Source organism: Alternaria alternata (genome assembly GCF_001642055.1).
Source record: "Alternaria alternata strain SRC1lrK2f unplaced genomic scaffold CC77scaffold_2, whole genome shotgun sequence".
Lineage (NCBI taxonomy): Eukaryota > Fungi > Ascomycota > Dothideomycetes > Pleosporales > Pleosporaceae > Alternaria > Alternaria alternata.
Window position 1 is genome coordinate 1307508 of NW_017306191.1, and position 22856 is coordinate 1330363.

At 50.8% G+C, this 22856-nt stretch overlaps 10 protein-coding genes across 10 annotated transcripts; 8 read left to right on the forward strand and 2 right to left on the reverse strand.

Moving 5' to 3' along the window:
• Window positions 1-4: 4 nt before the first annotated feature.
• CC77DRAFT_1037531 (hypothetical protein) lies at window positions 5-6764 on the forward strand. Its single transcript, XM_018527071.1, has 3 exons — window positions 5-390; window positions 462-4325; window positions 4378-6764. Exons 1-3 carry the CDS (start codon window positions 365-367, stop codon window positions 6419-6421), a joined length of 5934 nt encoding a protein of 1977 aa, XP_018390859.1. The 5' UTR covers window positions 5-364; the 3' UTR covers window positions 6422-6764.
• Window positions 6765-7510: 746 nt separating this feature from the next.
• Window positions 7511-10309, forward strand: CC77DRAFT_322204 (hypothetical protein). Its single transcript, XM_018531252.1, has one exon. The coding sequence runs from the start codon at window positions 7828-7830 to the stop codon at window positions 10081-10083; it is 2256 nt and encodes a 751-aa protein (XP_018390860.1). The 5' UTR covers window positions 7511-7827; the 3' UTR covers window positions 10084-10309.
• A 287-nt stretch (window positions 10310-10596) lies between these two features.
• On the forward strand, window positions 10597-11210 carry CC77DRAFT_1027977 (glucosamine 6-phosphate N-acetyltransferase; the record flags this gene model as incomplete). The annotated part of the gene is made up of 2 exons (XM_018526408.1): window positions 10597-10764; window positions 10866-11210. 2 exons carry the CDS (start codon window positions 10597-10599, stop codon window positions 11208-11210), a joined length of 513 nt encoding a protein of 170 aa, XP_018390861.1.
• Window positions 11211-11811: 601 nt separating this feature from the next.
• On the forward strand, window positions 11812-13650 carry CC77DRAFT_1090976 (DUF1613-domain-containing protein; the record flags this gene model as incomplete). The annotated part of the gene is made up of 1 exon (XM_018529543.1): window positions 11812-13650. One exon carries the CDS (start codon window positions 11812-11814, stop codon window positions 13648-13650), a length of 1839 nt encoding a protein of 612 aa, XP_018390862.1.
• On the reverse strand, window positions 13558-14813 carry CC77DRAFT_1016408 (hypothetical protein). Its single transcript, XM_018524208.1, has 4 exons — window positions 14744-14813; window positions 14587-14600; window positions 14403-14486; window positions 13558-14351 (listed from the first exon to the last, which is right to left on the reverse strand). The coding sequence occupies exons 1-4, from the start codon at window positions 14779-14781 to the stop codon at window positions 13990-13992; spliced, it is 498 nt and encodes a 165-aa protein (XP_018390863.1). The 5' UTR covers window positions 14782-14813; the 3' UTR covers window positions 13558-13989.
• Window positions 14814-15021: 208 nt separating this feature from the next.
• Window positions 15022-16031, forward strand: CC77DRAFT_1016409 (hypothetical protein). The gene has a single exon (XM_018524209.1). It carries the CDS (start codon window positions 15068-15070, stop codon window positions 15878-15880), a length of 813 nt encoding a protein of 270 aa, XP_018390864.1. The 5' UTR covers window positions 15022-15067; the 3' UTR covers window positions 15881-16031.
• Window positions 16032-16181: 150 nt separating this feature from the next.
• Window positions 16182-17951, forward strand: CC77DRAFT_1037537 (N-carbamoyl-L-amino acid hydrolase). The gene is made up of 2 exons (XM_018527072.1): window positions 16182-16581; window positions 16627-17951. Exons 1-2 carry the CDS (start codon window positions 16325-16327, stop codon window positions 17888-17890), a joined length of 1521 nt encoding a protein of 506 aa, XP_018390865.1. The 5' UTR covers window positions 16182-16324; the 3' UTR covers window positions 17891-17951.
• A 61-nt stretch (window positions 17952-18012) lies between these two features.
• CC77DRAFT_322813 (hypothetical protein) lies at window positions 18013-18997 on the forward strand. Its single transcript, XM_018531255.1, has 2 exons — window positions 18013-18342; window positions 18398-18997. Exons 1-2 carry the CDS (start codon window positions 18134-18136, stop codon window positions 18723-18725), a joined length of 537 nt encoding a protein of 178 aa, XP_018390866.1. The 5' UTR covers window positions 18013-18133; the 3' UTR covers window positions 18726-18997.
• On the forward strand, window positions 18412-20233 carry CC77DRAFT_322468 (hypothetical protein). The gene is made up of 3 exons (XM_018531254.1): window positions 18412-19073; window positions 19124-19316; window positions 19369-20233. The coding sequence occupies exons 1-3, from the start codon at window positions 18878-18880 to the stop codon at window positions 19973-19975; spliced, it is 996 nt and encodes a 331-aa protein (XP_018390867.1). The 5' UTR covers window positions 18412-18877; the 3' UTR covers window positions 19976-20233.
• Window positions 20173-21946, reverse strand: CC77DRAFT_926612 (phospholipase; the record flags this gene model as incomplete). The annotated part of the gene is made up of 5 exons (XM_018533941.1): window positions 20173-20603; window positions 20657-20851; window positions 20963-21558; window positions 21608-21672; window positions 21737-21946. The coding sequence occupies 5 exons, from the start codon at window positions 21944-21946 to the stop codon at window positions 20173-20175; spliced, it is 1497 nt and encodes a 498-aa protein (XP_018390868.1).
• Between the last annotated feature and the right edge of the window lie 910 nt (window positions 21947-22856).

Genomic DNA, 22856 nt, shown 5'->3' on the forward strand with positions numbered 1-22856 from the left:
TGCACTGACGTCTGCCATGTGCCTTTCTTCTGCGCAACACATCGCAACCACCGTCGTCCGCGCCCTCACTCTCGCCCCTTTGAGCCTAGCACGCTCTCTCACCGACGCTCCTTAATACGTTTAAGACTCGTCGACGGCCTGCGCGGCTTCTCTCTCTCTCTCCTTGTCCAACTACAGCGTCAAGCATTGAACGGGCGCGACGGATCCTCGCAGGATAGATAGCATCTCATAGATAGACACAAGTGCAACTCCGCTGTGCTAGTGTAGAGACTCTGAGGGCGGTCAATGCCGAATTGCGTGCTGTCATCCCTCTGAGACATTGTGAGCGGGGCGTCACAACCAGGACGGGCCTGGGTGAGGGATCATGGCGGAGATTCTCGAAAAGATAAAGTAAGTACTCGGGCTCCCTTCCATCGGAATCCTTCCACACCAGACATGGCTAACCATCTTGTGTCTTGTAGTGAGCTCCGAGAGCTACCCGAAGAACAGCATCTGTTCTGTCCTCGCGTCGGCGACGACGGATCAGTATACTACGATGAAGACGTTGCCGCGTATCCGCCCGAAACCGATGCCAACGAACTCGCCGACCGCAAGCTCAAGCTTCTAGCTGCCGAAGACCGGAAATGGACAGCCCTCAAGGCAGCCGAGATATTGGCCTTCGACGGGGAGGAAGCAGCGCCACACAAAGAATGGCTCGTCAGCCGCCTCAACAGCCTCATGCAAAGCTGCGATGTCTGCGTGAGAGTCTTCCACCAGAGCAGAGCAGAATGGCGAACACGGCTGATTGATTCTTACGACGAGGACAACATTGGGGACTTTCTACAAGTAGTAGACAACCAATGCCTGGGTCGCATACAAAAGGGCTTGGACGAGGCCAACGAGATACTGAATAAAGCTGAGCCCAAGACGCGCTCAGTCCGCCTGCTGCCCAACGAATGCACATATGGTTTCTTCGAAGCGCTCAGCTGCGACGCTCTAGTACGGAACGAGGAACTCCTCCAACGACACTTCGATGCACCATTCGACATGGTCCAAACGAAGAAGCGGCTGAAGATTCAGACATACCTTCCGGCCATGACCCGTTTCTTATTCTCTAGGGTTGATAGGCGGCATAAATGGGCGACAGAGTCCTGGTCTACCTTCAAGCGGAATATACTCAAGTCCGAGTGGGAGTGGGCTGTACGGGATTACGTCACAAGTGTCATGATGAAGGTCCAAATGAGCAATCTGGATTTATCCGTGGTACCACTCTTTTGGGGCGGCATGCGGCTCATAGTAGCAAAGATGGACAGGGAGCTGATCACCGACTCGTTGCGCGGCCTTGACGGAGACTTCTACCGTCTGATGCTTGACCACCTTTCACTAAAGTCCGAAGGCTTTCTGGATCTGATTGCGACCATGAAGCAGTTACTAGAAAAATCCCCCATCGATTACTGGGATGGCATGAATGCTGTAACTTCCTCAATCGCTACAGTGGTAGAACAAGTGTTCAACAGCCCGATCCTGAATCAACTCCTTCTCGCAACTGCAGAGGGGAACGAACAGAATATGAACAACCTTCATGCTGCCTTCAGCTGGATTCCGGTCTTCCTGGACTCCATCAAGCTATCCAATCTTGGACCAGCGGTCCGGCCATTTGCACACGCGTTGCTCGGTCGCTTCCAGTCTGATCGATATCCCCCAGTGGCTCGAGCCTACTGCTACAAGGAAGGTCTGAAAGTTTTAGATTATACCTTTCGCAAGATGGGAGAAGGTAAAGGCATCGACAAGTTTGTTGGGCAGCCAACCGTCAACGGCATGCTGGATCTGCTATCAACCTTCATACAGTCCCTCGTCACAAGCCTCAAAAACTTCAAACACAACAAGGAAAATCAAGAGGATATGCAACTGACCCTTTCGGTGATCGAGCATGCGTTCAAGCTAGAAGCACAGTCCCTCATTATCGAGAGGCAACTTATCTCTGCAAAAGCACCATCGCCCACCCAAACACCGCCATCCAGTCCTATATGGAAGACAGTTCTACGAGCAATAGGTCCAGACAGCTTAGAGCTTGCAACACATCTTCTGATTGCTGGCAGGGGCCTGATCGGGCTCGAACCACTTCAGATGAAGTCGGGTGTCGACAAGGTGCCCCCAGAGGTACGACACTTCAACGATCGATTCCGGCTGCTCTCCCAATCAATCACCGATGTCGTGGAGAAGATGTCAGAATTTGAGCCCACCCTATTACAAGCCTTGTTCGGACAACAGCCTGCAGCGAGTGCCATCGTTTCCCTGATGTTCTCGTCCACAGAAGATACGCGCAACTCTGCTATCGAGCTGTTGAAGGTCATAAGTGGAGAAGAGGAACGTCGTGGCGCTTTGCAACACATCTTGAGAGCTCATTATAGGCACGTCGTTCGGGGTATCTCAGATTCAGTTCGGCAGGTTCGACTCAAGAAGGCGTTTGCACCCGCACCAAGTATGATCCGAACATGCACAGATATCATCGACATTATTTGCAACTCTCAAGACGGAATTTTGCGAGGCCGTGAATACGATTCTGGTGATGCTGCAGCGACGATGAATCTATGGGAGAATCTATGGGATTCACTTACGATGATTTTCGCCACTACTGAAGCCTGGAGCAACTTGGGTTTCTACGACAAAAACATGATGATGGACTTTTGCCGAGACACTATGCAATTTGCTGATGTGTTGTTCGACCAATGCAGCATCTTTGCTACTGCCCTGAAGCCGCCTTCTTCCGATGAAGATGAAACAACATCGAAGACCGCTCTCCTCAAAGAGCTTTTGGCACAGCCGGCGAATGCCATGGAGGGTCTGGCGAAATGGCTCCGTCTTCGTGACGAGTTCTTGTCTAGCAAGTCTGTCACTTTGATCAGCAAGCTTCTTGTTCGGCTGCATCGTGTGTCTATCGACATTGATTCCAACGCTCTTTCATACATGGAACGCGTGCTCTCAGGAGACGTCCGCGCGAAGCTGAGCGACACGCAACAGGCTGAGCTGCAACAAGCGCTCGAGGAGCATCTCGGCCGCCCACTCGTGAAGGAAGAGGAGCCCGCAAAACCCAAGCAAGCCATGATCAGCAAATGGATGGCTCCGGGTGCGACACAATCACCAGCAGACGCCAAAGCAAAATTGCTTGCTAGTATGACTTCTGGATCTAGTAAGTTTCAGGAACGACGGGAGCAGATGAGAGCATCTGAAGCGAAGGCCGCCCAGCAGAAAGCTCTCGACGATAAGAAGAGTGCCCAACAGGCCGAATTCAAACGCAAGCGGCAGCTTGCACTACAACAGCGAGAGAAAGAGAAGGCCGCTGCGATCGCTAAGTTGAAGGCAGCTAGAGGCGTCTCAAATCACGTTGCCGAAGCTGGCTCAGGTCTTGAAGGCCTGGGTGTGTTAGGCAAAGATCAGGCTGCAAAAGGAGAAGGCTTAATGCATTCTTCCGACGAGTCATCGGACGAAGAAGGCGATATTGATGAAGACCTCTTTGGCATCAAGAAGACCAAAGTCAAGACTGGACCCAAGACAAACATTGTTAACGAAGTCAAAATCCAAATGCCGACGAAGAAAAAGCGGGCTCAGCGTTCTGCCAAAGATATGCGCGCTCGTCTGGCGCCTGATCTGAGCAGCCTTCATCGAACTATTCTCAGCTGGAACTACTTCCACGAGGGTCCGTTCCCGCCCAAGTCCCGGCCGGACATGTATTCCAAGGTCCTCAGTACTTTCCGCACACCCAACGATTACCAAAATACCTTCGAACCGCTTCTGACCCTAGAAGCATGGCAAGGTTTCGTCAAAGCTCGTGAGGAGAACCAAGCTAAGCCCTATGAAATAAGGTTAACTTCGCGAGCCGCTGTCGACATGTTCCAAGAAGTCGGCAGTACGATGACTCATGTTGAGAATAAGGAAGTTTTCATCTCAGAAGGTGACATTATACTCTTTGCCAAATCCAAGTCACCCTCTGCGGATGAGCCAACATGTCTCGCCAGGGTGTTCCGTGTGAAGAGAAAGCAGCAACACATCGAAGTCTCGTACCGCGTAGTACCTGGTAACCCTCTCTCGACCGCACTGCAACCAAACAATACGATTCTGGGCTTCAAACTCGAGTCAATCACATCTCTAGAGCGCGAGTACGGTGCGCTGAAAGGTCTCCAGTATTACGATCTGTGTGACGAAATTATCCGGGCGAAGCCTTCTCCGCTTTTGACCTACAAGGATAGCCAGATCCAGCCACTCATTTCTAATTACAATGTGAATCCGGCACAAGCGAAAGCTATCAAATCCGCCATCGACAATGATGCGTTCACTTTGATCCAAGGGTAAGACACAACATCCATACATTAGTGAGTGAATTTCTAACCATATCCACAGACCGCCCGGTTCCGGAAAGACGAAAACCATCACTGCTATTGTAGGAGCTATCTTGAGCGATAGCCTTCGAAACCGCGGTACTGCGATCGCTGTTCCTGGCCAACAAAACTCGAATGCTGCTCAGAAGAAGCTACTGGTCTGCGCGCCCAGTAACGCGGCCGTGGACGAGTTGGTCATGCGTTTCAAAGATGGCATCAAAACCCTCAATGGCGAGTCGCGCAAACTCAACATCGTACGTTTAGGTCGAGGAGACGCCATTAAAGCCAGTGTACAAGATGTGACCCTGGAAGAGCTTGTCAATAAACGCCTCGGTGTTGACTCATCGAACGGCAACGACCGAGAAGCGACACAGAAGCTCTTCCAGGAACACAAACAAGTCTCTGATCAATTGAAACAAGCCTATCAGCAACGAGATACTGGTGAGACTAAAGGAGAAGCTGCGGCCAAGCTGGACGACGACATCAACGCGCTACGCAGGCGCAAGACAGCCTTGGGAACCAAGATTGACAATGTCAAGGATGACGAGAAGCTTGCCAGTCGTAACGCAGACCTGAACAGACGACGTGCACAAGAAGCTGTTCTGAACGACGCGCACGTTATCTGTGCGACACTCAGCGGTTCTGGACACGAAATGTTCCAAGGGCTAAGTATCGAGTTCGAAACTGTCATTGTCGACGAGGCTGCTCAGTGTGTTGAGATGAGCGCACTTATTCCTCTCAAGTACGGTTGCGCCAAGTGTATCCTGGTTGGAGATCCAAAGCAACTTCCTCCAACAGTCTTCTCGGACAAGGCGAAAGGTTTCCAATATGAGCAGAGTTTGTTCGTTCGCATGCAAAAGAATCACCCAGACGATGTGCATCTGTTGGACACACAATACCGTATGCACCCGGAAATCAGTTTGTTTCCTAGTCGAACGTTTTACGATGGTCGCCTCCTGGATGGCGACGACATGGCTGGTCTACGTCAACGACCATGGCATCAGAGTATGTTGCTTGGACCCTACCGCTTCTTCGATGTCCAAGGTCAACACCAAGCTGCTCCAAAGGGCCATTCGCTCATAAATATCGCTGAGATCAATGTCGCGATGCAGCTGTACAAACGAGTCACTTCCGACTACCCCGATTATGATTTCAAAGGCAAGATTGGCATAATCACACCTTACAAGAGCCAACTGCGCGAGCTGAAACAGCGTTTTATGAACGCATACGGTCAGAATATTATTGAAGACATTGATTTCAATACCACAGATGCTTTCCAAGGTCGTGAAAGCGAGATCATCATCTTCTCCTGCGTACGAGCCTCCCCAGCAGGCGGCGTTGGTTTCCTCCAGGACATTCGGCGTATGAACGTCGGTCTCACACGTGCCAAATCGTCTCTTTGGGTCCTAGGAAACTCTGACTCGCTTATGCGAGGAGAATTCTGGAAGAAGCTTATAGTAGACGCGAAGGAGAGGAAGCGGTTCTCTGCTCAAGACGTGCCAAAGATGCTGAACCAACATTCCAGTAAATTTCCGGCACCAAAAGAAGGTTATGTACAACCTCACCGTCCTACAACAGAGGTTAAACCAGAGGTCAAACCAGAAGTCAAACTAGAAGTGAAGTCGGAGCCCATGAGCAGGTCTGCAAGCAACCAGTCTAGTACATCTTCAGGCTCTGACTCGAAGTCTATCAAACAAGAGGTCAAGACGGAAACCAACGACGAACAAATACTGGTACATCACGAAAAGCGGAAGTTTCAAGACATCGCTGGTCTTGATAAAATCAAGCTTGAGAGTAGCGATGCAGAAATGGAGGATGCTCCATCTGATTCTGCCTCCAATACAATGAATGGAGGCAGTGGCCGATCAACACCTGCCGCTATTGCCGATGCATCGCGCAAGAGCTCGACACCCAGTGGAGAGACAAGCAACGGGACGAATGGTGTGGTCGCTCCCCCGCCCGGAGATGTCATCGGCGGCATGTCGATGGCAAAGCCTAAAATCCGTAGGCGGCCTCGTGAACCACCAAACCCTTTCATCAAAAATAAGAAGCCAAGGAACGGCTGACGGTACAGCAACCTAACCGGCGGGAGGGGCCGAAGTGGCATTATTTTCCTATGTGCATGCTTCAGCAATATTCTCTTTCTATTAGCATTTGGCGCCTTCTGAGTGGGCGGACACTTTCATTAGCATTGCCCGGCGTTCATTCATATCTTTATGTATACATAGCTATCCGAGACTATCTCTTTCTGGGGCCATATGCCCTGTATCACATCGGACGAAGATCGGCCACGAAACCTAAAAAGGCACTTCGTGGCTAAAATCCGGCAAGTAACGATCGACATGCGTGCCGCGTGCTTAATCGTTTCCCCGGAACATACATTTACAGCATGTTCTGGGCTCCAAATGCGGAAATTGACATCTTTCGGTCCATTGCGCACGTCGTGTATAACGCGTCTATGTGTGGTCGCTGTGGTCGCGAATGCACTAGGGCCGTGACTTTGTCCCGCTAGTCAGGCGCTCCCGTACCACCATGACGCACACCGCCCATTGCCGATTGTTGGTTCCTGCACCCCATACTCTTCAAGCGAGAATCAACGATCCGTCTGACGCATGAATCAGCATGGCGTCTCTTCCAGTTTCTACCAAAGCGTAGTATCAGCAAGGCTCTCCCTATTGCCGCCGGATCGGGCAAGCCGCATGGCATTCACAATCTTTTGTACTACCGGGCGGCCAATCACCTTCGCACACTTGTACTACATACTTATGCACCCAATTATCGTCGTCGTCCAGTCGCACATTTCCCAGATCGTGGCTAACTTGCAGCATGCATTTTAGTGCGATCTTCACTATGTTTTGTGAGCAGCGAACTAATAATTCATACTCCCCGGATGCAGTCTTCCTTTCCTTCACGCATATTTCCAACATTCCTTTGCACTAACAGTATCCAATTTCAATATCTTTCGCGACAAAGAACCTCTTCCAATCTGTGCACGACCTCGTTATCGACTACCGGCTTCGCTGTCAACGCGCTGTAGTGTCACGTTGCCTCGCCTCTCAGCACCACGAGCTCGAGAAGTGATCCTTACCCTCAGATCCGCCCCTGATTACACTACATGACTTTCCTCCTCTCAAATTTGAGAACCTGTCTCATCTGCATCAAGCTTGAGCGTGAAGAGAGCTGCCGGTCGCCATATTTTCCACACACTAAAGTCAGATCAAAGCCGCCCCTGCCAATCATCGATACGAACCCTTCATCTTACCCCTGGTTGGGGTAGCAGCCAACAATCAGCATACTTCATGCAATACAACACGACTGCATCTGCTGAGTTTGTGATCTCCTGGTTGTGCCACGTTATCACCCAGCGTACCCTGCTGAGCTATACTCACGGCTCGCGCTTAGGCATCAAAACGAGAAGAGGATCGCAATCCGGACATTTGTTTTCAGGGTAAATGCCAACCAGGTTGCAGATATGATCTCGTCTGCTTCCACAGAAAATCTTTTGAACTCATTTCCAATGTTCGGGCACACCAGCTGGAGTGTTCTTGAATATGCCTGGGCGCTGGAAGAGAGTTCTAAGATGAACACAAGCGTGACGTCTGAGTCGTCCATGCGCAAGTCAACGGCGTCGACGCAGGACGAAAACACCCCACCGACCACTGCAGGGACTCAACCGACTGGCTGCGACCTTTCACCGCCGGTGCGGTTTATAGATGAGTTTGGCTGTCAACAAAGACGCAAACACAGCTTTCTCAACCACACCCCACGAGACTTCGAAATGCAGCCCACAAAGCCATGTAACATCTATCAACCTTCAGGAACTTCGAAGGAGAACTATTCCCGTCCTAGGACATCGCAAGGAGCTCGTTCAATGAGCAACAATTGTACTACCACCAGTCCACATGCCTATAGCTCATCGATAGTGTCTCATACAACCGGGGAGTCCACTCCAAACGAGTTTGAGAATGCGACCGAACCTGACTCCAAGGAGATCTCGTCGCCATCATCATCAGACGTCTATCAGCCATCGGGGAAGCCATGTCGACGCTCGTCGTCTGTCCCTTTGGCCAGGGTGCTTACATACGAGCCGCGCTCTGCCTTCCCTTGTGAAGATGCAGATCGCGATGTCAGCATTCGAATTGCAAGGTCACCAATAACTCGCCCACAAGACAAGAAGCGCCAGCGGCGCCAAACGCCGTTCAAAGTCACGACTCCAAGTTTAACAAATGCTACACGACATGCGCCACTGGAACCCCTAGTTGCCAAGCACCGACGCAAGGCTAGCTACGACACTATGAGCGAGATGCTGCCTGAGATAGAAACGGAGCAAGTTGGAGAAATGGGTACTTTTGGAGTGATCCAAAGATACTTCGACAGCCAGACGGGCGGTCCAGTATCAGTAGCGGAAACACTTTGCCACGCTTATTCGCCAGACCCGCAAGATATTCCTCTTCCCATGTCTCCTGAACCACCTGTTTCTGAGACGACCAGAAAGCCTACGGAGATCCATGCTATTGGTGAGCTCGATCTGGATGAGCTACCACCAACAGTACCGGGCCGTAGCCCAAAGCGGCTCACAAACCCAACATTTCCAGCTCAGACTGAGTCAGCCATCTCTGCGCATGGCGAGTTTGCCTTTACAGCTGACGAGCAACATTCGTCTGGTGACGAGAATGACAAGCTGGAAGATAATTTCCACGTCCCGAAGAAGCGAATATCAAAACGCCTCGATGTAGGACAAGCTGGCCATGTAGGTTCCTCGCAGGTAGGACGGTTGGCGCCACCAATTCTTAGTCACGATGCACTGACAGCAAGCGCTGATCTGGGCCTGAATGATCTCAGTTACTACCTCAAGCACACTGGACCAGGCACGGATTCTCAGCCTACCATACAGCAGCGCAAGAAGACGATGGTACTTTTCAAGGTCAAACAGCGCAAAACCCTAGCTGCTCGCGTAGGATCTGTGGAAGGCTCTCCTGAGCGAGCACGCAAACAGTCTCCTATCCCAACGTGCGCTCGCGAGATGACAACCTCTGGAGGCGCAAAACATCTCAGAATCGTCATACCTACTGAGAGTCCTTGCAATACTCAGGTGATGGCTGTCCCAACATCGCAGTTTCCGACACAACGACGCTCTCGACATATTTCCATTACGTTTAACAGAGAGATTCTTGGCCCTGTCGCCAGCCTAGGTGTGGAGCGCAAAATGTCCGACCCTGAAGTTCTCAGTCGTTCATTCTCTGAGCCGGTCCCGGTATCGCCGCGCAGCTTGAAGGAGCTTCCTAAATCAGCCGAAGCAGTACCTATCGAAGACTATCCGCTCGCAGCATCACCTAAGCTCGGGCCGCGAATAAGTCGAGAATATCAAACCAGAGCTCGGAAGCTGCGAGACTTGCAGCGTGTTAAGCGAAAGCCATTACCAGGATACTGCGAGCAAAAAGAACAGCATTCCGATGTTGTCGTGGGAGCCTTACCAACACCAGCGCATACACCAGAGCCGCTTTCAGAATCAAATATTGAAATCGACAGTGGCCATGATGAAAGCATAGAGGATGAGAGTATAATTAATAAGATGGCGCGGATGCAGGAGCGGGTCATGCTGTTGCAGAGACAGAACATGGAGTTGACAGAGGCGTTGGCGAAGATTGTAGGGCTCGAACTTGGGGGCGGTGATTTGAGGCCTGAAAATGTGTTGAAGGCGCTCAGGCAAGTTGAAGTTTTGCAATGAGAATTGAGATTGCAGTAGGTGAGGCAACTAGGTAGTTGGGTTGGTCTCTTTTGTTACCCTGAAGTCGCAATACGAGATGTCACGATTGCTTGTGACCGAATAAGGCTGGTGCATTATTGACACGAGAATGCTCCTGAAGATCATGACGAAGCTTCCCTGAAAGTTCCAAATTTAGCCCTGGTTCCTGAATGCTTGGCGTGTTTTCCAGCTACCAACAACACATATAGTAGCCACCTTGCTGCGCTTGAAGAAGATTGGAGTTTTTATAACTTTTGGTTTACGTCGCCCTCTGAACATATCGTTGAAGCTCACAGTAAGCTCCTAGCCCTCCTCGGTATCGTGGTTCTGTTCTCACCGCCCCTCTTATCGATAAGTCGCAGAAACGCCCCGCGACCCCCAGTCTCGCGCAGTAGCACCAGCTCCGGAAACAGGTCGATCGCGTCGCAAGCTTGTTTATTCTCCTACACCCTCTCGTCTTCTCACCTCCCGGACTCAACCCAATCTCAGCCCACGATGTCATCGACGGAAGGCCCGCTCTTCAGCTCTGAGCTCATCTCCCCCGAAGTCCTCAAAGCACTCCCAGAGGGCTACAGCTGTCGACCGCTCGAGAGGAAAGACTACCACAATGGCTTCCTGGATGTACTCAGAGTGCTCACCACGGTGGGAGACATAACTGAGGAGGTACGAAATCTTCTCTTTTCCTTAGAATACGCACACGAGAGTCCCAGAGTCCCAGGGCCCTCACAAACATGCGTAAAGCGTATCACTAACATGCTTTCCAGCAATGGAACGAACGTTACGACTGGATGAAGACTCGCAACGACGAATACTACCTTCTCTGCATCACCAACTCATCCAATGCCATCGTCGGCACCGGTGCCCTCATCGTCGAGCGCAAGTTCATCCATCAACTCGGCCTTGTCGGACACATTGAGGATATTGCCGTGGCCAAGGACCAGCAGGGCAAGAAGCTCGGACTGAGAATTATCCAGGCGCTCGACTTTGTCGCGGAGAAGGTGGGCTGCTACAAGACTATTCTGGACTGTTCAGAAGCAAATGAAGGATTCTACGTCAAGTGTGGTTTCAAGAGAGCAGGACTCGAGATGGCGCATTACTACGGGCGCTAAGGGCTGAGCTGGGGTCAGTTGGGACGTGCATTATGAAGGCGTTTTCTAGGGCTTGAAGGGACTATTAGATCTATGAGAGATAGAGATTCGATAGACTCCAGCTACATACTAGAGCTTTCACGATTTAGTGGCTCAAATCTGTGTGCAAAATCCATTGAGTTACGTCATGGCTTATGCGTGCGACTGCTTCGACTGTTCCGTGGTTTTATCGACATTTGCACCCTAAGTACAAGCACAGATAGGAACCTAGACTGTACGGCCGTCATGACGCGTGTGAAGCTTCAGCTAAGAATGTATCAAGAAGCGCATTTGATTTGTGTTCCCCGTTGGTCTCTGTAGTGTTCATTACTCTTTCGGACTGTGGTGGACCGACTAGAACCCATTTTGCTCGGTTGCACTTCTCACACCAACACCATTGTCACCATCACTCATCTTGAAGGAATAAATACCAACCAAAATCTTCGAAGTCAGATACCTACTGGTGACAGAACCCTTTACATACTGTCTGGATTACCGCGACTCGATAAACGCTTGATTTGTGCGAATTTTGGAATCAAGTTTGTGGGCTAGTCACTCCAAACCAAGAGATAGATTAACCAGAATGGTTCAAGACGAACAAACAAGGAGTCACAGAAACGAATCATCCATTACCGAGGCTCAAGATAATCGTTCCGGGGTGGAAGAAGCGCAACCGGTAACGAAAGTCGAGAACCGAGAACTTACGAGTGACAAGTTCTCACCTTACGACGTATCCAGTGCACCCAAAGTTTCTAGTGGCCTTCCATCCGAGATATGGGCTATCGTACAGTCTGCGCCAGCGAATATTGCGCCTCAGTATTTCCTTGAGGTCAGTCGCGATTTGCTTGAGAATCCGAACCGGACTTCAACGCATTTGGCACGCGCAGAGCTCTCGTATCAAAGTTTCACAGACGCTACGTTCAACCCCAAAGCCAGTACTTCAGAGGATCTCGCAAGCATTGTCAAGCACCTGCGACCAGAATGCCGACCGCAACTGATCGATGGAGGCATAGAAGGGTACGAGCTAGAGTACACAGTTGTGCGGAAACTCATACCCCGGAATCCGAAGTTGGATGACTCGCTGATGCAAACCTGTCACATGTTTGTGTCGCATCAGGACGTGAACATCATCGGTCCGGATGGAGCTGAGGACATCGTAAAAGCAGAGCGGTACATGATGATATATATCCCTCACGCTGCCACATCGGAAGCTATCCCCTATTACCATCCTAAAGTTCGTTCTTTAGCAATGCTATATACCCACTTCCCAACTTCCTCTCACTCACCGCCTACATCCCTGATTAATGCATCTGGGCATCTGTCTATTCATTACTCTTTCTTCCCGGACCTTCCGATCGACAATCGTCTCTCCCGCACGGCTCTTAAGCTTCTGGAGGTCATACACAAACACTCACGCGGCCGGCAGGCTGGGTACACGAAACGCGTTCATCACGACCAAATAATTGGACAGAAAAGATTCCAAGATACATATGCGTACCTAAAGGGCAAATATGCGAAAGATTTGATCGAGGGATGGGTGGAGCAGACACCCGCCGAAAAACATGTCTTTGAGGATCTAGGCATTGCAGCGTTTCTGATGGAGCTTTGGGGAGACATGTACAGCTCCAAGAATGGTACACACAAGCAAGATGACGGAGATGAGCAGGTGGAGCAGAAAAGGCAAATAGCACAGGCCAACTTCCCGGGCTTCGTAGATATCGGATGTGGAAACGGTCTTCTCGTCCACATTCTCAACGCGGAAGGCTGGCATGGTTGGGGCTTTGACGCCCGTCGCAGAAAGACATGGGATACATTCCCATCAGAACACGCCCAAAAGCTGCAAGAGATGCTTCTAGTACCGGAGATTGTTCAGCCATATTCTTCAACCTCGACTGATTCCCCAACACCACACCACAACGGTGTCTTCCCATCCGGCATCTTCATCATCAGCAATCACGCCGATGAATTGACACCTTGGACGCCGTTGCTAGCCCGACTAAACTCTTCGCCTTTCATCGCCATACCTTGTTGTTCGCACGACTTTGGTGGCACGAGATTTCGCTCGCCGGCGCACGCCAGATATATCATCGCTGATCCAGCCACAGCAGCGTCGAAGAAGCCCAAGCAGCCTTCTGCATACGCTAGTCTATGTAGCTGGGTGTGTCATCTGACCGAGGAGACGGGGCATCTTGTCGAAAAAGAACACTTGAGGATTCCGAGTACGAGGAATATGGCTGTACTGGGGAGGAAGTCGCTCAGGGGAGATGAATATGGGAATAGCCACGAAAACATGGAGGAGAAACTGGCGTCCTTGCAGAGTTTGGTAGAACGAGAAATGGGCGGGCAGACTATCGGGTACATTTGCGCCATGTGGATGAAGAGTGGCGATGGGCTGATGAAGACTGCGAAAGGCGGGCATTGAGATACATGTGTCTATGTCGTTATACATCAGAAGCGGAATACTAAGAGCTCATGACCCCCCAGACTACTAGCAGTGATACGAACATGGGTCCGCCCAATGCAAGGTACCATATGAAGACGCATACATAGGAAACACGTCAGAGGAAGGGTTCACTGAAGGTGTTATGGGGTATCATTGAGGACATGGTCGTCCAAGACTGCGTCATCGCAACTTAGACAAGCGATCCATTCGTAGTATCATCCGGTCATTTCGCCGTTTCCGATCCCATTTTGTAATGCAGTAAAGCCCGACATGAAGATGAAACCGTATCTAGCCTTACTCCAGAAAGTCCTCAACTGCTTACGAAGCAGGAGCAGCACCACGTCCACGGCCAAAGCCACCACGGAACTCGGGCTTGAACTCGCCAGGGGCACCGCCCTCAGCCTTCTCGCCGGCGTCACGGCGGCGGTAGCCGTCGCGGTCACCACCACGGTCACCGCCACGTCCACCACGGCCTCCACCACGGCGCTCACGGTCATCACCGCCGAGCATACCCCGGGGAGGAGCAGAGCGCTGCTGCTTGATGTGGGTCTGGGGAACGATCTCGGCAGGGAGGTGGAGCCATTCGCGGAGGTAGTCGAGACCCTCAGGGGTGAGGGTGTAGTAGTACCATTGCCACGAGAAGCGGGTCTTGAGGTAACCGCGCGAGGTCAAAGACTGGCCTGTTGGTTGTTAGAACCTGACGGAGTTGCGGAGCAGTTGGTGGTACTGACAAGCCTTGACAACGTAAAGGTTCTTAGTGTCGATCTCGCCGTGCTTGGGAAGGTTGAAGTCCTTCTTAGCAACCAGAACTCCCTCTGTGGTGACCGTGTGTCAGCCTGTCCTTATATGCAGCAGAGCCGCGAAAATGTATAATTGTGCCATAGCCATGGCTCGCGAGTACGTGGGGATACTAACCTCGGAAGAGGTACCTGGAGAGACAAATGTTAGCCAATCTGTTGACGAGTATAGTGTAGAGTCAAATGTAGCTCAGCTCATATCAAGTCGTATCATTTCGTGCGAAACTCCGAGCTCGACTGCGCCGTGACAATGACGATTGTAGGGGTAGACTAACTCGTGGATCTTCTTGCGGTCGGCCTTGGGGATGAGCATCTTGACGGGTTGCGAAAGACTCGGGAATGCTAGGAGTGGTTGAAGGTCGATGAGTTCAGAAGTTCGCTGGGTGATAGACGATTTCGAGCAAAGGTGCGAGGCTAGTCTAAGCGAGCGCTATGACCATCTGTTGTGGTTCCGCCAAGGCCGGCTTGCTCCTCCCCAATCTTCAACTGCCGCCGCCGCCCTGCCTAACCAAACAACTTTCACCCTTCCCACGCGCAACTCAACTCGCAATTCACAGCATCAAAATCTGTATTCGCACTCCGTACCGTAACCTGCAACCATGGACGCCACCATGCAGTCTCCGATTACCATCATCGTCAACAGCATCCGCGGGCAAAACATCGCCTTCGCAACGCAAAAAGACGCGCCTCTTACTTCCATCTACGACACGCTCTATGAACGTGCGCCATGGATCCAAAATTCGTCCTACATCCTGACCACCAACTCGCGCCGCTCTGTTCGCCACGACGCTGCACCAGTGTCATCACTCCTCTCCTCGCCCGCAGATACCTTTCTATCGCTTCGTCTGACGGTACCGTTATGTGGTGGCAAGGGTGGTTTCGGGTCAATTTTGCGCGCCCAAGGTGGTCGCATGTCCTCGCGCAAGAAGAAGCAGGGCGACGTGAATGGATCATCCCGCAACTTGGACGGGCGACGCCTGCGCACAGTCACTGAAGCCAAGGTACTCGCCGAATACCTAGCGATCAAGCCGGAGATGGAGCAGCGTGAAAAGGAGGAGCGCCGGAAGAAGTGGGAGGACATTGTGGCCAGTACCGAGCGGAAGCAGGAAGAGCTACAGGACAGCAGAGGCACAGCACGTCTTGATGGCAAGTGGGTTGAGGACAAAGAGGAAGCAGAGAACAAAACGAGGGAAGCTATTGAGAAGATGCTTATGGCGCAAAGAGACAGTTCAGAAGAGGAGGACGACGCTCAACCGACCGCTTCTTCATCAAAGCCTGTTCAACAGCGAGCCATGTTTGGCTGGGACGACGAAGATGAAGAATTCATGAGTGACAGCGAAGAAGAGGACGACGTCTCCGAGGAGGACGTGAAGCCAGTAATTGAAGGGAAAGGAAAAGCAAAGGCCGTCTAAGGCTTGTCGTAAAGCCATTAGTTTTGGAGCAAGGAGTTTGTTTTGAGCAGCATGCAAAGGCGCCATGATCATTTTACCCAGTTCGTCGATAGATACCCAATACCAGTGAAAACGCTCTTAGTACATGGAGCATGGTCTTTTGGCCATTGTAACCCTGCATCGTCTCCATCTTGAACAACTAACATACTAGCAAACAAAATTGCCGCTGGTAAAATCCAGACTACTATAACCATTTTATCCTTGCATACTCCGACACACCTCAGCCGACGGATAACCCGCATATCAGGAAGCGGAATAGTCCCGCGCTACTGTTATCGGACATCCGACCCACTCCTTCCCTACGACTGGGCGCCTGCCATGTCATGCCATCCTTTGAGATGCCGACTTCCATAACCCGTGCCGCGATGGTTTCCGTCTCTTCTCTTTCTCACTTGATTTCACGAAATGGCTCTGTCAGCTAACAAGTTCACTGTTGCGCTCCGCATTGCGAGTAGGCGCTACCCCGCATTGATAGCTGTACCGACTTCAAGAGCAAGGATAGGATGCAAGCATGTCAGATGCTTCTCCCATTCGCCACAATGGCAGATCAGAACCAAGGAGCTGAACGATGATTTGATGAAGGATCTGAAAGTCAATCAGGCGAGGTTGATGGAAGACATACACCATACATGTCAATGGGGTATAGGCGAGCCTTGGGGCGAGTATGTAGTCTTAGCACTCGATAATCATGCAGCTGACGATAACAGGAAGTCAACGGAGACGGGCATGAGTCGACTGGCGCTCTCTGATGCGGACAAAGCCGCACGTGACTGGTTCGCAGAGACCACAAAGTCGCTCGGCTGTGAAGTCACTGTTGATGCCATGGGAAATCAGTTCGCTGTTCGTCCTGGACTAAGAAATGACAAGCCGCCTACATTTGTTGGGAGTCACTTAGACACACAGCCTACTGGTGGGCGATACGATGGAATTCTGGGAGTCACTGCTGGTGTGGAAATGCTCAGAGTGCTCTCCGACAATTGGACAGAGACTGAATACCCTGTCGGAGTTGTCAACTGGACCAATGAGGAGGGCGCTCGGTTTCCAATGTCGATGGTCTCTAGCGGAGTTTGGGCAGGGTCAGTCCCTCTTGAAACGGCACATAATCTCAGTGAAGTTCACCCTGGAGCTGCAACCATGAAGTCTGAACTTGAGCGAATTGGGTACCTAGGAAGTACGCCAGCGAGCTACAAGTCCATGCCCATGGCGGCGCACTTTGAGTTGCATATCGAGCAGGGTCCCTTGTTGGAGATGGCAAACAAAAAGATCGGAGTTGTCACTGGAGTTCAAGCTTACAAATGGATGACAGTCAAGGTCAAGGGACGAGACTCGCACACTGGAACCACGGATCTCAAGTCACGGGCTGATGCTCTACTAACAGCAAGCAAAATGATATTACATTCCCATCGCCTCGCAACCGCCAACTCTGCGTTAGCATCCACCGGTATACTCAACCTTAAACCTGGCTCGACAAATACAGTACCTGGAGATGTGTCATTCAGTCTCGACATCAGGTCACCAAACGACGAGACGGTTGCAAAGATGAAAGAGCTAGTTTTGCGCGACTTCCCCAAGATAGCTGCAGGTGAAGACGTTGAGGGCTCGAACCACGGCTGCACAGGCGGTCTTCCACTTACTGTTGAGATAATCGAGGATTTTGATAGCCCAGCAACAAAGTTTCACGCAGATTGTATCACCTCTGTCAGCCAATCTGCGCGTAGCATCCTCGGCCCCAATCAGTCTATGGAGATGACGTCTGGCGCTGGACACGATAGCGTCTACGCAAGTAAACGCTGCCCAACGAGCATGATCTTTGTGCCATGCAGGGAAGGTGTGAGCCACAACCCAAGGGAATTTTGTAAAGAGGAAGACTGTGCGTTAGGCGCGCAAGTTTTGCTGCAGAGTGTGATCAGGTTTGACAGGATGAGAGACGAGAGAAGGGTTTCATGGAAGCAGGAGCCATACACTTTATAAGAATAGTCAAAGCGGAAACGCGCGTAGACACATTCAACTTATATTCGATACTTTCAGAGCCTGTTTATCTTAACATCTGAGACTAATAGTGCCTTCCTGTTAAACTATCGTTCGATAGGAGTATGTGATGGTTAAAAGGAACGACTTACGAAAATGGAAGAGGCTGGGACGAGTTAGCGTCGTATGTGACGTAGCACCATTACACGATGCCTCATTCCCTCGCACGGTGCCTTACCACATGCGATGACGGTCATAGTACACGGTTCTCTCACAGGCGAAAGGCCATTGGTAGTATCATTTCATCTACATTCCTTGATTCTTGATCCACGCATGCTACTTTCCGACTGCACTGTGCCAGATGGGTGTGCTTCAGAGCGCGTTACAGCCCGCAGTGCAGCTCAGCCACGCTTGTTCCTGATGGGCGCGTTCAGCCCGTCGGCCTCAACCCCAACGTCTGCCTTTCCAATGATCCACTCGCGTCATTATCTATCTAATATCGCTCTCCAGTATCAGTGCCAGCCTTGTGTCATACGGCGTTTCAGGGACGGACTGCACGCTCCTCACGCTCAATCTGAATATCCATGAATCCCACTCGCAGGTCAAGTTTCATTACCAATTTCGCGTTACTCATATTACTCTAGTCTGTTGGGCAGATATATGTTGCGACAAGTTTTTCAGATCGCGCCGTACCATCGCTTTCACCTCCGACAAGCTTACAGGATATACCCCACGCTTGACCCTATGTCCCACAGGCCGCCGGCACATACGATACCCAAAGATACGAGGTAGGGTTATTGGTGGCGCTCGGCCAGACCGATGTGTCACAATCATGTAGACTTGTGCAGGAAGGCTGAGGCTTTGCCTTCTCAGCTTGGGGAACAAGGGTAGCCGAGGACAGGTACAGCACCCGTGGATCATCGACGCATCTCTCGCTGGCATATACAACACCATAGGAATTTGTACCATATTATTTATACATAGATCGCGATGCAACTGTGTCTCTATCTTTGCACCCTACGGATTGCATCACTGGTCGTTGCGAAATATATTCCCGATCTGCAGGTACAGAGCACAAGAGTGCAGGCAACAATATCAGCGAGTGTTATTACACCAGCACCTCTAGTACACGGCGATGTCTTCAAAAGGTCTATCGCGACATGCGGCTTCGTTCGCGGCAACTCAGGTACATCGTGCTTCACCTTCTGGAAGTAGTTCACATCTGATCCGAAATAGCACTACCTATCACATGTGCAGAGGACTATGCCTGCATCACTACACAGAACTTACAACTCGGCTTTGCATGCTGCAACAATGTCGAGTGTCTCGATGATTGGGCTACATGCCGGCCGTATGGTCAGACCGACTGTATGGGTGTAGCCCTACCAGAGGATACCTGCTCTTCCATATACGGCTCGATCCTTCAATGGTATGTCTCCCAAATCTTTCGCGAAACGACGATTGCTGATCGCAGAATACAGCTCACAGCAAGCACAGCAGTGCTTCCGTTATGCTCGCAGCTCTGTACTCGGAGCAAAGGAAACATTCTATTCGTGGGCATGCGGAACAGCTTCAGATGACATCCTCGTGCTTGCGACTGTTACAGATGGAACTTTTCAAACACTAGACTCTGACACCACGGGAGTTGATGACCTTTTTCATTCAATCACTAGCGGTTCCGGGGCAACTGCTGCACCCAACGGCCCTTCGGTCGCTGTCGCCAACAGTAGTCCACTTAGTACGACAGCGATTGCTCTCATATCAGTGGCCGCTGCCGTTTTTCTCATCATTGCTCTGCTGATCGGATACTGCTGTTGCTGGAAAAGGTTTATCAAGCAGCACCAGCGGGACAAAGAAATCGTTCAACAAACCAGGCCTCAACAGATGCCATACCAGCCAACTGTTACAAGTGGCCCCCGTTCTGAGTACATACCCTCTTGGAGTAGCAGAACACCTCTCGGAGCGAATCCGGACGCGCCGCCATCTGTTGCTGCTAGTGATTATTCTGGTGTCACTGCAAGTGACATGGCGAGGCCAATGGCGACACTGCACGAACAGCACAGCGGCTATGGGTACAGGTCTTATTGATGTATAGCCGTGGAATAAGCTCTGACAGCATGCTCGACATTTTATGATTCTAGCACGATAGAATTGAATGCTGAATCAGCGTTGATAGATGGATGGCGACCTACTTTGTATCCTATTTTACTCTGCCCAACTTCGACGCTTATAGACACGTTGAATAAGATTGGAAAAGACGATAGTGAAGAGTGTATACACTTCCTTCAGAGTGCTGCTTCCCATATCTTTCTGGTAGCCTCCAGTTTGCGTACTTTGTCGCTCCTGAACATCAGCTTCCAGTTACTGCTTTTAAACACTTTCAGAAGATCGCAATCCTCTCCACCGATTCCTCCTCGCGATAGCCCAACTTCATTTACAAAGTTCCAATCACGACCACAGCGAGCGTCACATTGGCATGGAACCCACTTCGCAAACCGCTTGAGCATTTCGCGTCGATTAGGGTCTATAGTTGTCATCTTGGCTACGTCAAGACTCGACTCGATGTGGAGCATGTATAATGCTGCCATCACGAACGGCTTACGATGGATACTGTTGCGCACGTCTTGCTTGTCACGGAGAAGACGCGTCCATGTCTCGAAGACGTGGTTGGGCGATGGTTTCTGATCAGAATCAAATTGTTCGAAGAATGCGTTGACTTGAGAGCTGTTAGATCTTGCAGGGATCTGCTGCAAGGTTGATGATACATACAAGTGACTTTTCTATCTTTGGGCCCGCACCTGTCGTATATATTTTCGTATACGTAGTATGAGTCGAGCGTTAGATGCTGCCAGTACGACGGCGCATACTCTTTGATGTACTTAGGTCCCTTGTGCAACGAATAGAAGAGTTTGGTTGTTGGAGACTTGACGTGAGCTGGATGTATCGCTGGTGAGCTAACTTGTTCTATCACATCCCAGTAGTCAGCATTTATCTATATACTATGTAACGCAGCCCATGTAAGAGACCGTTAGGTGAAATCTATCATTTCAATTGATTCAGCGAGGGTCGACGCACTTTTCTCAAATCCGGCCACAGCCACCCAGCGCTCTACCATCTCCAAGGTATGTGCGTCATTGCCATACGTATCAGTTCGCGATGCAATAATACCTTTCTTGCTCGACTCGTCAATCGCCACTTCAGAAAGGTCGGGAGGATTAAACCTGAAGTATCCACCCCGGTTGGCCAGTTTTCTGTGGGTCAGGTGGAACGTATTCGCTGTGTCCTGGGTTTCAGTCGCAATAGAAGCAATGCTCTTTGCAACTTCGGTAACCTTCTCACCGAATCCATGCAATGCTGGCCTGCCGGTACCAATAGACACTAATACCCGAATCTGCTTGTCAAACTCTTCTTCAGATTTGTCGAATTGCGACATTGCTTCCAGATACAATTCATTGATAGGATTGTTGGATCCGATACCTGCGTCAAGAAAGCGCCTGGGCTCACCGGCATGTGTGATTTCCATCGGTGCGAAGAAAGATGTTGCCGCCGATGTAGCACGAGCTACTTCCCAGATCTTGACTTCATTATAGAAGTTAGAGTGCTCGCCAGGTCTCTCGTAATCTGTAAAGCGTGTCGGAGCTCTGCCTTCTGCCGTCAAAGCAATAACGACCCTTGTCGAGTTAGTGCCCAGTCCTCAAATGCGAGGGATCGATAGCATACGTTTTACAACTCGAGTCCTTCGATCCTCTGAATCTGTCATCCGATGTCCACCCAGCGTTGGACATCTACAGATGTGGAGATGCGAAGTCAGTGTATGTCTCACATGCATTTCGTACAGTCATAACTTACCACCTGCTTGATCGCCTGCTCCATGTACTTTGTCTTGTACTGAGGCTGAACCTTGCCATTACGAATCTTGAATGGCAGCTTTTTCTTGTCTTTGGGGTCAAATATAACGTCCATCATACCGGTATATGCCTCAATACACTGGTCAACGGACATTTCCAGTCGGCCGAGCATGATAGCAATCAAACCCCCAGTGCTCGTCCCACAGATCATGTCGAAATAGTCGCAAGGCTTCGGACTGCCAACCAAGGACAATATCTTCCGCAACATATAAAGTGAAGCCAAACCGCGTACGCCTCCTCCATCGAGGCTGAGGAGTCGAAGATCTCCTGCCATAGGCACCGGTCGCTCAGGGAAATTTCGTGAGATTAGGAGCGTGCAGATTGCGTGTGTTAGAAGTGGAATCTGAAAGTGTCAAAAGACGAAGGCAAGGCTCAACCCGCATGTGTTAGTGACCTGGCGTGGACTTTCGCGATACGTTGCTGAAATGTACAAATTGCAATTCAGCACGGTTAGCAGCCTTCTGCCTGTTCTGCCAATGTGCAGTTTAGCTCGAGACTGGTCTTTGAACACGGCGTTAGCCCTATACCCCCACGATGCGACGGCTTGCAGATATCAGGCTACTATACGCTCGTGATACCTTGCATCTTTGCCCGAGCGTACGACCTGGAGTGATTAACCACGCACTCATTTCGTACAAGGTTAAGCGGCAAATGCAAGAGACCCAACGCAAAGGACGATACGGTGGCTTTGCTTGGCAGCTGAACAATTAGAAATTGAATGGCCTAATATGGCAGCCTTGGGCACAGGCATCTAGAGATGTGTGTAAGTGGTCGAAAGCGCGAAACGGATCGAGACGCTATTCCAGGGTATTGTCTGGTTTCGAGGCGGTTGACCCCTCATTAAGCTTTTCCAACAGCCTCGCTCGTACCTTATCTCCCAACTCCCCCACGGATTCAACCAAGTCGACACCATATCTCTCGCAGACAATCTGTATGTTACCTCTCTTCCAGAAGCCCTCTGGACAGCAAACAATAGCCTTGCCTGTTCCCGCATAAAGCCCCAATTCTAGCAGCGTGATGGGCTGTAAGGCCTTAGCGTCACCTGCGAAATAGAAAACAAT

Coding starts and splice junctions, on each gene's coding strand:
- CC77DRAFT_1016408 (XM_018524208.1), bottom strand. CDS start 14,781: ATGCTCATCCCCAAGGCCGACCGCAAGAAGATCCACGA. Junction 14,352..14,402: donor CCTTTACGTTGTCAAGGCTT/GTCAGTACCACC, acceptor AACAACCAACAG/GCCAGTCTTTGACCTCGCGC.
- CC77DRAFT_1037537 (XM_018527072.1), top strand. CDS start 16,325: ATGGCTCTGTCAGCTAACAAGTTCACTGTTGCGCTCCGCATTGCGAGT. Junction 16,582..16,626: donor ATAGGCGAGCCTTGGGGCGA/GTATGTAGTCTT, acceptor TGACGATAACAG/GAAGTCAACGGAGACGGGCA.
- CC77DRAFT_1016409 (XM_018524209.1), top strand. CDS start 15,068: ATGGACGCCACCATGCAGTCTCCGATTACCATCATCGTCAACAGCATC.
- CC77DRAFT_322813 (XM_018531255.1), top strand. CDS start 18,134: ATGACGGTCATAGTACACGGTTCTCTCACAGGCGAAAGGCCATTGGTA. Junction 18,343..18,397: donor CCGTCGGCCTCAACCCCAAC/GTCTGCCTTTCC, acceptor ATCGCTCTCCAG/TATCAGTGCCAGCCTTGTGT.
- CC77DRAFT_322468 (XM_018531254.1), top strand. CDS start 18,878: ATGCAACTGTGTCTCTATCTTTGCACCCTACGGATTGCATCACTGGTC. Junction 19,074..19,123: donor CTTCGTTCGCGGCAACTCAG/GTACATCGTGCT, acceptor GATCCGAAATAG/CACTACCTATCACATGTGCA. Junction 19,317..19,368: donor TACGGCTCGATCCTTCAATG/GTATGTCTCCCA, acceptor CGCAGAATACAG/CTCACAGCAAGCACAGCAGT.
- CC77DRAFT_322204 (XM_018531252.1), top strand. CDS start 7,828: ATGATCTCGTCTGCTTCCACAGAAAATCTTTTGAACTCATTTCCAATG.
- CC77DRAFT_1037531 (XM_018527071.1), top strand. CDS start 365: ATGGCGGAGATTCTCGAAAAGATAAA. Junction 391..461: donor GAGATTCTCGAAAAGATAAA/GTAAGTACTCGG, acceptor TGTGTCTTGTAG/TGAGCTCCGAGAGCTACCCG. Junction 4,326..4,377: donor GCGTTCACTTTGATCCAAGG/GTAAGACACAAC, acceptor CCATATCCACAG/ACCGCCCGGTTCCGGAAAGA.